General features: G+C 60.8%; 2 protein-coding genes across 4 annotated transcripts; one reads left to right on the top strand and one right to left on the bottom strand.

The window, feature by feature from the left end:
* Positions 1–19: 19 nt before the first annotated feature.
* On the bottom strand, positions 20–13188 carry RPL22 (ribosomal protein L22; the record flags this gene model as incomplete). Of its 3 annotated transcripts, XM_083876666.1 has the most annotated exons (7): positions 20–237; positions 1180–1304; positions 1950–2054; positions 11609–11826; positions 12482–12651; positions 12735–12823; positions 12964–13188. In XM_083876666.1, 7 exons carry the CDS (start codon positions 13186–13188, stop codon positions 93–95), a joined length of 1077 nt encoding a protein of 358 aa, XP_083732792.1. In that variant the 3' UTR covers positions 20–92. The 3 variants fall into 3 exon arrangements, with proteins under 3 accessions (XP_083732792.1, XP_083732791.1, XP_083732790.1); XM_083876664.1 differs by lacking the exons at positions 20–237; positions 1180–1304; positions 1950–2054 and adding an exon at positions 9506–10877; XM_083876665.1 differs by lacking the exons at positions 11609–11826; positions 12482–12651; positions 12735–12823; positions 12964–13188 and adding an exon at positions 2457–2550 and having other exon boundaries at positions 1950–2057.
* Positions 3270–8382, top strand: RNF207 (ring finger protein 207). The gene is made up of 18 exons (XM_083876937.1): positions 3270–3343; positions 3848–4038; positions 4173–4305; positions 4392–4536; positions 4620–4701; positions 4772–4847; positions 4931–5056; positions 5166–5212; positions 5318–5390; positions 5464–5532; positions 5665–5733; positions 5821–5942; positions 6987–7176; positions 7266–7451; positions 7534–7585; positions 7674–7791; positions 7860–7940; positions 8028–8382. The coding sequence occupies exons 2-18, from the start codon at positions 3848–3850 to the stop codon at positions 8188–8190; spliced, it is 1923 nt and encodes a 640-aa protein (XP_083733063.1). The 5' UTR covers positions 3270–3343; the 3' UTR covers positions 8191–8382.
* Positions 13189–13882: the final 694 nt, after the last annotated feature.

Raw genomic sequence — 13882 nt, 5'->3', positions numbered from 1 at the left:
GCCGCCACCGAGCACGGGCTATGAACAACTCTGCCGCTGTTTATTCCATAAAAGCGAAACTGTACAAAATGGCCGTCAGCGGCGGCGGGGGCTCAATCCTCTTCTTCCTCCTCCTCCTCGTCCTGGTTGATCTGGAAGTAGCGCAGCTCGTAGCTCTCCTTGCTGTTAGCCACCACGCGCAGCCAGTCCCGCAAGTTGTTCTTCTTCAGGTACTTCTTGGTCAGGTACTTGAGGTACCTGTGGGAGAGGCATGGCTGATAGTGGTCCCCCCTCTGCCCCCTGCCAGCCCCTGAAGTGGTATTTTGGCTTAATAAATCCCATATTCCCATGGGCTCCCACCTCTAGCAGGACCAACACATCCCACTGGCCACCTCCTAGCAAAGCTCCTGCCAGGAAACACTGCAAACAGGGGAATCACACCCACAGTGCCATGACACAGATCCTGGAAGATCATTCTTGCCCCAACAAGGCTGCGACCCCAGTGCCTTGTACCCCCCCCAGAGGGAATCTCCACTGGGATGGTGAATACCCACTGCTGGGATGTGCCAGGTGTGGCACAGACGTGGAGCCACGGTGTTGGGAGAAAGGCGGGTGCTCACAGGGCAGGGCACGCCCACCACCCACACAGCTCTGCTTTTCCCACCCTCTGCATGCCCAGCCAGCTCCTGAGCCACCTCTGCCGTGGCACAACCCTGGTTTGCTGATGCCAGCCCAAGGACAGGCAGCCAGAAGAAGCGGGAAGGTGGCCAGAGCACCACAGGACAAAGGGAACAACCTGGGACACCTTGGCACAACCATGTTTTGCCAATGCCAGCCCATGGAGGACCAAACCCCCACAATACGAGGGGAATAACCTGGGAGATCTTGGCTGCAGACGCTCCTTTTACCTGCAGGTTCCCTCACTGCCCAGCCCAGTCATCTTCCCAGCTGGAATACTGAACACATTCCTCTCTCATATATCACCTGGGAAGAGCAGCCACTCAGCGACTGCCAGGTAGCACAAACTCCAGCACAATTCCTGCACTGAGAAATCTCTTCCCTGCCAGCCCCTCCTGCTCACAGGAGTGGGCACTAAGTGTACACTGGTCATCCCCTGCCAAGGGCCATCTGTGGCTGCACTGCCCAAGGGGCCCCAGTGGATTTGGAGTGGTGCCCCACCTCGGGCCTGCCCCACCTCACCTCTTGGAGAACGGCACCTCTGATGTGACCGTGATCTTGCTCTTGCTCCTCTCGATGGTCACCACGCCCCCGCCCAGGTTTCCTGCTTTGCCGTTCACCTTGATCCGCTCCTGCAGAAACTGCTCCTGCAGGAGAGCACAGCTGTGAGCCAGGGCCACAGCTCCCACCACACAGCCCCCACAGGATGGCTTGTGCCTGGTGCTCTGGAGTTGAGGAAGAGACACCAGTGCCCCCACAGCCCAGGAGAGCAGGGGAGAGCCCTTTCCTCAGGCCAGGCAAATCCACCCCATTGAAGCCACACCTGGGTGAGATGCTCAGGCCTCAGACTGGCGTGGTGGGGATGTTCCCTGCCCTCCAAGGGGACAGTCAGGACAGTGGGGTCAGGCGCCTCTGAGCTCCCCTCAGTCCCAGCCTTGCCCAGGCCCACGCTGGAGTGCAGTTTGGACGGGCATAGGTTCATGACCCAAACTGCAGCATCCCTGGCCTTGCTACATCCCTGCCATGATACGAACTCATCCAGCAGATATGGACTGGAAAACTGTCCATGGACAGGGACAACGCTTGTGCTTTAACTACAAAGTGTCCCAAACACGGCCTCATCTCCAGCCCCAGCACTCCCTGCTCCTCTGCCCAAGGATGGCCTCAAGGGAGCAGGGCAGAGCCGCGGGATAGCCGGGGACGATCGGGGCCGCTGGGAGTGGAGCATCACACTGGAAAGGCCCCCGAGGGCGGCGGAGCGATCACAGCTCCCGGGGAGGCCCCGAACTCACGAAGTTGGCGGCGTCCATGATGCCATCCTCGACGGGGTGCGTGCAATCCAGCGTGAATTTCAGAACTTGCTTTTTCTTCTTGCCACCTTTCGCCGCAGGCTTCTTCTGCTGCAGGGAGAAAGAGAATAAGGGAGAGTGAGAGAAAGGGAGGGGGAGCGCCGCGAAGGAGCGACCCCAGGCAGCGGGGAGGGGCCAGGCCGAGCTACAGGCCGAGCTCCGGGCCGGCGGAGAGGGGAAGGGCCCAGGCATGGATCGAGACCAGGGACAGCGCGGTGGGAACGGGGCTCGCCCGCCGCCCGCTTGCACGGTCCGGATGGGCGGCGGGCGTCGCGTGGGGCCCCGGGAAGGCGCGGGCCAGGCCCGGCCGCACGCGGAGAAGAGCGGGCGGGGGCAGGCGGCGGGGCTGCGGGGGGTGCCGGGGGCTCGGGGCAGGGCGGGAGCTGTGCCGGCGGAGGCGGGGGGAGGCTCGGGGAGGCGGCGGCCAGTGCCGGTCCCGCGCTCACTCACCGCGGGCGCCATGGCGGCTCCGCGCGAGGCAGAAAGGGAGAGCCCGCCGCGCGCCTGCGCACAACCACGCTCGGGCCGTCCCAGCCGAGCGCCGACGGCGTCGATCGCTTCCGGTCCCACCCGAGCAGGGCGCCTGCGAGCGGACAGTGATGCCTGGCGGGGTGGGGCTAGCGCGGGGGCCGGGCGGGGGCGTGGCCTATGGGGCGCGAGCGGCGGGTGTGGCGGGGGCGGGGGGCGGGGCCTCGGGAGCGGGGGCGGGGGCTCGGGAGTGCTGAGAGCGGCACGTGGAGCGCGCGTGCCCCGCGGGGGGACCCGGCCCCGGGGGTGTCACCGGGCACGGAGTGACCCCCGCAGCCCAGGAGCGTCACTGTGCACGGAGCCACACCGCACTCTGCGGCTCCCCGCTTTGCACGGAGTTACCCTGCACTGTGGGAGCCTCTGTGCGCACGGAGTGATCCCCCACAGCCAGCCCGGGGCTCCTCACTGCGCCCCGGGTGACTGCCCGGCACCACGGGGAGCCTCACTGAACACGGGGTGACCCGGCACCGCGGGGAGCCTCGGTGCATGCTGGGTGACCTCGCACCCCGGGGCTCTCACTGTGCACAGGGTGACCCCCGCACCGCCTGCGGGCTGTCACCGGCCCATGCAGATGCCCATGTCCCCGCAGTCCCGTGTCCCCACACGCCGAGGGCTGTCCCCGCTGCAGGCCCCCGAGGAGCGCACGGCGCTATTTTTGGGCCGTGGCGTGGCCGATCGGCAGTGCCAGGGGGCCCCACGTCACAGGGCCAGCCGGGCCCTGCCGCCTCGGTATCGCTCTCGTTCCTGCCGGCACACGGTGAGCAGCAGCGCAGCTCGGCTCGGATCCCCCGGCTTACAGACAGGGAGAGGTAAAACCTTCACCTGGCCAGGACACACCTGCGCCCAGAACGGGCACTCTGGGCATGTGAGGCACCTGGCTGTCTTCACTGCCAGACTGCCGCCGCAGGGCACATCCCTGGGGAGGGGATACCCCATTCTAGGGAATGCTTCCTCCGGCGGGACATCCTATCCTGGAGGAACCCCCACCGCTGTCCTGGGGGATGCTCTGCTGGAGCGGATGCTCCTTTACAGGGCACAGCCCATCTCAGGGGATTCTCCTCCTTTGGGGGACACACACCAGGGGGACACTTCGCTGTGGGGACCATCTGACCCAGTGCTGCAGCCCCCAGCCTGTGATACCAGGGGAAGGGGCACGCTGGAGCAGCCTCGTGCCGTGCAGCTCATAACCTAAAAATAGTCAGCAGCTCGCGGGCCCTGGGGAAGGATTTGTCCTTTCTGTGGCAGCCACAGTGCTCTCCAAACTGGTGCCACACGGGGTCCCTGGGCACAGGGCTTGACTCTCAGCCCCACAGATGGCAGGTGGCATTTTCTCCCCATTGGGGAGCTGCTCGGACCTGGAGAAGGCCAACTGCCACCCGCTGGTGTGCCTACTCTGCCACGAGCCCTACCAGCACCCCTGCCTGCTCGACTGCTACCACAACTTCTGTGCCAGCTGCCTGCGAGGCCGAGCCAGCGATGGGCGCCTGCGTTGCCCACTCTGCGGGTAAGGGACACACCTGGACACACCTGGATGGGAGCACAGCACTGGGCTGGCAGCTCAGCACAGCACTGCTCCCTGCATCCCCAAAGCTGGCCTGGGTGGGTGTCCCTATCCCTGCCCCCATCTCAACCCTGCAGGCACCCCTCAGTGGTGAGGGGAGGCACGGGGCTGCCCCCCGTGGACCGGCTCCTGCAGTTCCTGGTGGACAGCTCAGCCGACAGCGAGGAGGACGTGCAGTGTGCCAACTGTGACCGGTGCTGCACCAAGGCGGTGAGGGCAGCAAGGTGGACAAGGTGGGGTGAGTAGAGGACCCCTGCCAGGGCCAGGCCTGCCACCAGCTATGTCCCCTCACACAGGAGCTGGACACCATGTACTTCTGCAACACCTGTGGGCAGCCCCTCTGTGCCCCGTGCCGTGAGGAGACCCACCGTGCCAGGATGTTCGCCCGTCATGAGATCGTCTCCCTCTCCAAGCGTACCAAAGACATCCACAAGAAGTGCCGTGAGTGCCATGCCAGGCTGCCCCGTGCCATGCTATGCTGCACTGCACCGTGCCAGGCTACACCATGTTCCTGTCCCCTGCAGCACTGCATGAGGAGCCCTACATAATGTTCTCCACCGAAAAGAAGTCCATGCTGTGCATCAACTGCTTCAGGGATATGCAGGGGTGAGTAGTCCCAGCCCTACAGTTGCCGTGTGCCCCATTCTGTGCCTTGCCCTGATGTCTGTGCCTGCAGGGAGAGCCGGGCACACTGCATCGACATCGAGACGGCGTACATGCAGGGCTGCCAGCGGCTGGACCAGGCAGTGATGGTGGGCAGGGCCAGGGGGTGTGGGGGTGGCGTGGGGGTGCAGTGCTGTCCCCTGCACTTCAGCCACCCCATCACCTCGGGCAGGCTGTGAAGGAACTGCAGACCTCCACCCGTGAGGCCATTGTCCTGCTCAAGGCCATGATTGAGGAGGTTCGCAACAGTGCCAGCGAGGAGGAGGCGGCCATCAACTCCCTCTTCAGCCGCATGCAGGTGAGAGGCAGCCACCAGCACATCAAGCCCTGTGCCCACAGGACAGAGCCAGGGCAGTGGGAAGGGATTGGGGTGGCTGCAGGACACAGGGAGGCTGTGCCATTTGCAGGAGCAGCTCTCCGAGAGGAAAAAGACACTCCTGAAAGCTGTGCAGAGGTGAGGAACCACGGGCTGAGCCCTGTCCGAGGACTGTCCCTCCTTCCCAAAGTGTTTTGGGATGCCTGGGGCTGGATGGCTGTGCCATGCCCTGCTCTGCTGCAGCCAGCACGAGGAAAAGGAGAAGGCATTCAAGGAGCAGCTGGCCCACCTTGCCTCCCTGCTGCCTACTCTGCAGGTAGGGCCTCACACCAGGCAGGGACATCCTGACACAAAAGGCAGGCAGTGACAGACCCCCTCCACACACACAGGTCCACCTAGTGACCTGCTCGGCCTTCCTGAGCTCTGCCAACAAAGCTGAATTCCTGGACCTGGGCTATGTGAGTGTTGCTGCTGCTCAGCACTGCAGGGTGGTCAGAGCATCCTGCAGCAGTGCTGAGCTCAGGGGCAAGGTACTGGGCACCCCTCCCCATTCTGGGCACCCCTCACCATGCTTCATTGCTGCCTTTCAGCAACTGATGGAGAGGCTGCAGAGGATCGTCAAGCTGCCACACCGCCTGCGGCCAGCCCAGACCAGCAAGGTAGAGCCCTGCCTGCAGAGCCTGTGGGCAGTGCCAGCTGCCAGCTCTGCCCCAGCCCCAGTCACACTCTGCTCTCTTGTCCCCCAGATCAACAGCGAGTATCGGGCAGAGTTTGCCCGCTGCCTGGAGCCCCTCCTGATGCTCAGCCCCCGTCGCTCCATAGTGGGCAGTGCTGGTGGCATCGGTCCTGGCATCACTGGCACAAACATGTGAGGTGCTAGGATTGCACCCAAGGCACATGTGCTACTGTGTCCCTTGCCACGTGACACACTGCACAGTCCCCTCAGCATCTCGCCATGCCAAGCTTGCCCCTGCTGCTGCCCTTGAGCCTGTCACCTCAGCAGTGGTTACCAGGACAGCACAGGCACAGCTGCACTGATGAACAACAGGCTTCAAGTGACACTTCTGGGAAGTGGGACAGGCAGCAGAGGGGCAGGCAGCAGCAGGGCTGGCAGCTGGGGGCCTTGTTGAGCCTCATTCTAATTCCCCAGCCTGGCCCCTGCCACGCTCCCCAGAGAGCTCTGCCCCCTCTCCAGGGGTGCTCCACCTGGGCCAGCTCCTGCTCGCCCACATGCCCGTGGTGCCACAGCCTCTTTGCCCGCCACTATTTTTATCAGAATTTCAGGGAAGTGCTCAGCCATTCTTCACCAGGGATATATTTAGGCCTGTTGATGTCACGGCAGCACCGGCCCTGCCAGGCCCTCCCAGCCAGAGAGGACAAACGGGCACTGCCGCCCCATGGGGACCGCTCCTCGCCCCCAGCCAGGCTTGGCACTGCAGGGTGGCTGAGCTCCTGGGGGCTGCTGGCCCCAGCACAGGCAGGGGGAACACGGCATTGCACGGTAGGACCAATGGTGGTGGTGGTTGGCACAGGGAGACAACGGGATGGGGGGAAACAGGGGAAGTAGTGTCTGCCAAGGGGCCAAGAGATACCAGCGGTGAGGGAGCGAGCTGTATCCCACCCTTTAGAAACTAGAGGGTGCCGAGCTCAGCTCCTGGCTTCTCACTGCCATAGCTGGTTCCAAAACTGCAGGGATCGAGAGAGCAGCCCACAGAAATGTTATTTTTGGGACAACATAAGGCACCTCTGACTGAACCCCTGTGCTCAGGTGAGGGAAGGGACATCTGGGACAGCTGCATCCCCAGGTTCACCAGAGCCAAGAGGCAGTGGGGCTGAGCTGACAGCATGGTCCCTGGTACCTCACCCCCATGGCTGCTCACCTGCAGCATGTCACTGTCATCTCTCCATGCAGGCTCCCCGGTGGCCAATGCTCCAAGACCCTTATGGTGCCCAGCTGTCCCCCCAGCAGTGACAAGATGTCCACTGGCCCCATGGTGAAGAAGCCAACGATGCACCGGTACATCAGCACCAAGGTCCTGCTGGCTGAGGGGCGCGAGACCCCCTTTGCCGAGCACTGCCGCAACTACGAGAACACCTACCGGGTAGGGAGCATGGGTCACAGCAGGATGGGATGGGACAGGACAGGCCAGGTTGGTGTTGCTAACGTGGCTGTGCCCCCTGGTTCCTGCAGATGCTGCAGACGGAGATCCAGGGCCTGAAGGATCAGGTGCAGGAGCTGCACCGTGACCTCACCAAGCACCACTCACTCATCAAGTCAGAGATCATGAGCGAGATTCTGCAGAAGTCGCTGCAGATGGACGTGCAGATTGCAGCTCACTACTCCGCCGTGGAGATGATGCGCAGCGTCTTCGAGGAGGTACAGCTGGCACGTCCCAGCAGAGCAGGGCCCCTCTGTGTTGTACCACCACAGACTGCCCAGCTCCCTCTCTTCCTTCCAGGTCTGGGAGGAGACCTACCAGCGGGTAGCAAATGAGCAGGAGATCTATGAAGGTATTGCTGACCCCACGCTCCCTCCCCATGCCCCCTGTGCCTGCAGTGTGGAGATGGCCATGTTCCAGCCCACTCCTCTCGCCCCCAGCCCAGCTCCATGACTTGCTGCAGCTGCGGCAGGAGAACAGCTGCCTGAGCACCATCACCAAGCAGATTGCACCCTACGTCCGCTCCATTGCCAAAGTGAAGGAGCGGCTGGAGCCCAGGTGAGAGGTGCAGGGGCTTTCAGGGCCAGGGGGGACATAGCTCATGGCTCACATCCATCCCACCACAGGCTTCAGGAGCCCCAGGAGCCCAAAGAAGAACAGGCCCAGCTGCTGCTCAAGATCTGTGACAACAATGAAATGGTGCCAAGGTAGGTGATGGCAAACACTTGAGTGCCAAGTTCATCCGATGCCCTTTCCCAGACAGTGACCCTGTCAAAGTGCCTTCCTTTCCCCAGGGATGCCTCACCTGGCAGCAACAAGGGGGCTTCAGCCAGCCCCAGGGAGGACTTCACACCAACCAACACCCCTGGAGACCCTTCCCCAAAAAGCAAAGACTGCTGCAAGGGCCAGCAGAAGAGCGGAGCAGAGAGTGCTACCCTAAAAGAGCTGGTACCGTAGAACCCAGTGCTGGGCATGTGGCAGAGCCGTGGCAGAACCATGGCCTCATCACTGACCAGCTCCTCTTGCCCAGTGCCACAAGCCAGGGTAGGAAACAGCCCAGGCAGCCGTGTCTGCAGCACATAAAAAGGCCCCAGGTGGACTTGCTTCTGAAAAACTCTTTGTGCTCTCCCTTGAGTGTGTCAAAGTGAAATAAAAGGGTGCAGTTGTCCATGTCTGCGTGGTTCTGCGGTGCTGACAAAAGGGATCTGCTGGCTCAGGGTGTCCAGCTGTTCCTAAAACCACAACATTGGCAAATTATGGGGAAAAATAACACCCAGGGCAGGGCCAGGGGTACATGGCTGGGTGATGAAGCGTCCTGTGAAGTGCCAGGCAGCCACACACCAGTGTGGGAAAGGTGCCAGGAACAGCTGCTCTATGGTTCCCTGCACATGTGGGAACTAAGAACTCGCCGATCGCTGTGGCAGAGGGCAGGGTTTCACAGGTTACTCCAGCTTTTCCCTAAAACTTCATGTGCCTTCCCCACACCTGGTAAGCTGCTGCCTCCTCACAGAGCTTCTGGTCACAGGATTTGAGAAAAGGTTAAGAGAAGCTGTTGGTCTCAAAAGCATCAAGAGACACTGAAAGTTTTGCTTAGGGTGAAGTTTATACCTTTCTTTCGGTGCCAACACATCCTGCCTGGACAGAGCCTGCACAGCTGGAACCAGCACTTGTGAAATTAGCATCAAGGTGCATTTAGTATGAAGAACAATCAGAATGAGGCTCTGTTTCTGTTGCCAAACAGCACATCAAACCCAAGTGACAATTGCTTGTTTCAAAGTTCCTTTGATCAAGGGCACAACAGGAACATTACTGCCTACAAAAAAATTAGTTACAGATTAACCTGCTCAAGGCACCACTGGCTGTAACCAGTGCTTCCCTGAGACAAGAACAGCCCAAGTGGGAGCCTCTGAGTGCCCAGCACAGATCAGCACTCTCCAACTGGTGAGTTTTCACCTTTGTTCCTTTCTCCCAAGTGAAAACCCTGTTCAGCAAAGGACAAGTCACCAGTAAGGGCATCAGGCAGATGCTGTGATCAAGCAAACCCTGTGGAGGATGGACGCTGCATCTGTTCAGCAAGGAGAAACGGAGGGGTCAGGGTTATGATTAGGGTCAGGGTCAGCCTCAGCCCCACAAGTCAGTGAGTCATAATCGTGCCTCAATGCAGTGATGGGCGTGCTCTGAGAACCCACCAGGAATTATAAAGGATTCCAGTTTCCACAATGCCACCAGCACCTCAAGAGACTTTCAAATAACCAGACAGAAGTGGGCAATGTTTTCTCTTTTTTTTTTAATATAAAAAAAGAAAACCTAAACCCAAACCCAAGCCATTCTCACCAAGTGCCCCTTCCTGAGCCGTACCATAGCGCCTTCCCTATGGAACACCACAAGCTCCAAGCATGAACTGACAAGCAACTCATTTCCATTCCAGCAAGGAAGAACAATGTAGAACTCAAGAAAACAGTGAACCTCTTTGGTATATAACAACAAAGTTATACCACACAGCTCAGTGGGAACCATTTCCAAATGGTTACTATAAAAGAGCGTTAGCTAGCCCAACTCTTCTCCTAGTTGGAGCTTTCCCTAGAAGCATCTCCTACTTGCCCTGACATCACAGCTTTTGCCCAAAAGAGCAGGGGAGGATCTCAGGGACTAAAGCCCTTAGCAAGCCTGGCAGCTGTGGTTCTTTCACAACCCAAAAATCCTGGGATCTCCGCGAGACAGAGGCAGCCTGGCAGGATAGGAAGCAGCGCGATTTGGAAGCGGGAAGAAGGAACAGAGGTGGCAGCAGGAGGCGGCAGCTGGAGCAGTGACACTGCAACCGCAGCAGCATCCAACAGAGGAGGAGTGGGCCCAGAGGTGCTTGGATCCAGTAGCACGGAGGGAGCAGCAGAACCCTCCCTGCAGACCCCCAGGCCTAGAGAGAACTGAGTGGTGCTGTGCTGCTGGCACTCTGGCACTTTGAGGGCAGGCAGAGCCAGAGGCTGTTCCCACAGCTGCCCCAGTGCCAGCTCAAGGAGTTTGGCCCGAGGAGATTAAAGCCGTGTCACTGGGCTCACGAGGTCAGAAAGCTTTAAAATCGAATTACGCAACAGGAACAATCTGCTGCCCAGCACCTTCCCTGCACAGGGCCAGGAGGGCAGTGCTGTTTTCTGGTAGAATCAATTCCAGAGGCATTCCAAGACAATTCAGCTGCTGCAGGTAGGATTCATTCTCTTTAGGGTCGCTACAGGCTAAGTTATCTGGAAGATCCCTGAATGTGCAACGTAGGACTGATCTCAAGGAGGAGGAATGAGCTTCTGATCTGCAAGTGACCCAGCAGGCTGCCCAACGCCGCAGCCCTCCGCCAGCTCCTCCTGGGTGGCCAGGAAATACCAACAGGCACCTCCTGATGCCGATGCCACACAGGCACTGGGCGCAGCAGGAGCTGGGCGTCTGCTCAGCCAGTCCGGTTTTCGCCCATGTTACAGTTCCAGTTTGACTCCTTTAATAAAAGGGAGACCCGATGGCACCTTCCTTTTGTATTCCAGGTACTCTTCTCCAAAGAAGTGAATGAGTGTGATCTCCTCCTCCTCAATCCGCTCCCTGAAGAAGCGCCAGGATGCCAGAGCGTAGCCCACCACGCAGATGGGATTGCAGAGCAACACCTGGAACAGATGCTGCTGGTGAGCGTCCTCCCAAGAACCCAAGGCTGCCCTGGCACCACAGCTCATCCCCCTCCAATAACATTGACACAGAAAAAGAAAAAACCCCAACACTCCCTGATGAAACTTCATAAGCACTAGTTTCTCCCCAGAATAAAGAAAGCAGCGCACAGGCAGCACTGGCTTCACTGCCCCAGCTCTCAATAGCTCCATGTGCCAACCTTATGGACTCTCTCCAGAGAAACATAATTCAATGCCAGTGCTCAGCCAGCCACAAGAATACACAGATACAGCAGCACTGAACTACAGCTTGGCCACAGCTGGCCAGAGCTGACCCTCTAGTCAGGGAGTTTCCTTGCCCTCAAGTGCAGCACTGGTGTTTGGCAGGAGCCAGGATGAGTCTGACCACTCATGGAGGGCATTTTGACCACAGGGATACAGCAAACTCAGGACACCAGCTTTAGACCAGCCGCAAATCACACCCCAAGCCTCCAAGGGGGCTGTGGGTCAAAACTCCACCTCTCCTTACTGCACAGAGAAAATTAAGGGAACAGGATCAAAGATCACATGGGGCAGAGTGCTCAGGGATTCCTGATTTCCTGTGTGCCAGTGGGAGGCAGCAGAATCCACGCCCAGCACCAGGTGTTGTCTGCACCCCATCACAACATGGGCAGCATTGAGAGCAAAGACTGGGGTCGTGACACAAAAGAATCTGAGCACGCTGGATACAGTACCTGTGTTCCAATACTCCAGTAAAACCATCCCACGTAGGACGGGTGCCGGAACCACCCATACACCCCACTCGTCACCAAAGTGTGGGTGTCAGATTTCTCGTTCTGAACGATGTGGTTGAAGTTGGAGCCAGCTGTGAGCATGGCTGCCTTCCTCAGGCAGTCCCCGAAGATCACCATCAGCAGCCCCACGGTGCTCAGCCAGGTGATCTGTTTCATATCTGCACGGACAGGGAGGGGCACAACGGGTTTGCACAGGTCTCAAGGGGTGCAGGGGGCCGCTCAGTGAGTGGGCTTTGCCCCCCAGTTCAAAGCAAAATGTGTGACAGCAGCAGCCCTGCACTGCCATCCCGCACCAAACACATAAAACCAGCAACCCCTGCTTGGTGTTAGCATGGATTAGTCCGTGGGGCCCAGCTGTAGAGGCTGAGCAAAGACAAAGCACAGCCAAGGACATGCTCAGGCTGCTACAAAACAACAAAGGGGAGCAGCTTCCCTTTCTCAAGAATAAACAGATGAGCACAGCCAGTTTGCCCCAGACTGGGCAACCAGCAACAGATTTTGATACCTTGATTTTATTTCTATCAAAAGGCAATACCCAGGTGTACCTGACACATCATTCTTGTACCACCACGGCAGGAAAAGGCTGAACATCCCTTGGCCTGGCATGTCAGAGTGAGGGGGGGCTCCCCCCTGCCCGCCCAAGGTCCAACCTGAGAGGCTTTAAGAACTGAGGGATTATGACCATGGCAAAGCTGCTGGAGGGCTGTCACGGGGCAGCAAGCTGAGGGTCACCTGCACTTTGCTACCAGACAGATGGACCCCAGGCAAGCCACGTGCAGCTGGGCAGAGTCAGGGAGGGACAGGGTGGCCGACCTGGGAAGAAGAGCTTCTCCAGCGTGAACTCCACCCACGAGGAAAGGGCAGCCAGGTTGTACTCGAAGCTGTGGTTGAGCAGGAAGGAGTCCAGCGAGAGGCTGCGCGGATTGTTGATGGCTGTCACCAGATACTCCGAGTAGTGAAAAAGGGAGAGGGAGCACATGTACCTGCGGCGGGAGGGAGAGAGGGAGGGCAGGTTTAGTAGGGCCGGGGGCAGCGCGCCCGCCCGGCTGCCCGGCCCGGCCCTTACCATCCGAAGTGGCGCCAGGCGGAGCGGCCGGTGCTCAGCAGCAGCCCGCAGCCGAAGGCGAAGCCCAAGAAACAGGCCCGGACAGCGATCTGCAAGCACAGGGAGGGGAGAACGCGCTGCCACCGCCGCTCCCTGGGCCCGAGGTATCGCTACCGGCGCACCCCAGGACCGGGACCGAACCTTTCACAGCCGCACTTCATCCCGCCGCCCGCCGGGGCCACCCCCGTACCTTGTAGAGCGGCCGCGGATAGATGAGCAGCAGCGCGGCGTTCACGCCCGCCACGTGCAGGGCGAGAGCTAGGCGGCCGCGCAGGCCGGGAGCGGACAGCAGGGAGGGGGACGAGCCGAGCAGCAGTGGCAGGGCCGCCACCGAGGCGCCGAGCAGGAAGGAGCAAAGGCTGGCGCGGCCCTCCTGGCCCAGCCGCCCTCTCCGCGCCACCGCCGCCGCCATCATGGCGGCCCCGCCCCGCCCGCGTCGCCCGGGAAACGGCCCCGCAGCTCTCGCGAGAGCCCCGCCCCGCGCAGCCGCGGCAGCAGAGCGGTGCTGGTCTCGCGAGAGTTGCGCGAGGGCCGCCGGCGGCGCTGAGGGGCGGGCCGGGGCCGCCGGCGGCGCTGAGGGGCGGGCCGGGGCCGCCGGCGGCGCTGAGGGGCGGGCCGGGGCCGCCGGCGGCGCTGAGGGGCGGGCCGGGGCCGCCGGCGGCGCTGAGGGGCGGGCCGGGGCCGCCGGCGGCGCTGAGGGGCGGGCCGGGGCCGCCGGCGGCGCTGAGGGGCGGGCCGGGGCCGCCGGCGGCGCTGAGGGGCGGGCCGGGGCCGGTTCGGGTTCGGTCACGGAACCGCCGGGGCTGGAGACCTTTCCCATCGTCCTGTCTCACTGCCCGCCCGGCACCGCCACTGGTTAGGGGTAGCCCTAAACCACATCAGCCAGCACCAGGTGAAACACCTCCAGTTCCAGGTGGAACGTGGTGACTCCACCACCTTCCTCCTGCTGCCTGAGCACTCGAACAGGGAAAACATTTTCTGAAATCTGTTCTGAATTTCCGCTCTGTCAGCCTAAAGCCATTCCCCCCGTACTCGCACTGCAGGCACGGCAGAAGAGACCAGCCCGCACCTCACTACAACCTCCCGTCAGTTTATTGTTTAATATCCCA

The sequence above is a fragment of the Zosterops lateralis genome (genome assembly GCF_965231275.1).
Source record: "Zosterops lateralis genome assembly, chromosome: 22".
Lineage (NCBI taxonomy): Eukaryota > Metazoa > Chordata > Aves > Passeriformes > Zosteropidae > Zosterops > Zosterops lateralis.
The sequence above is the reverse complement of the archived record's forward strand: the minus strand, read 5'-3'. Positions and strand labels throughout refer to the sequence as shown.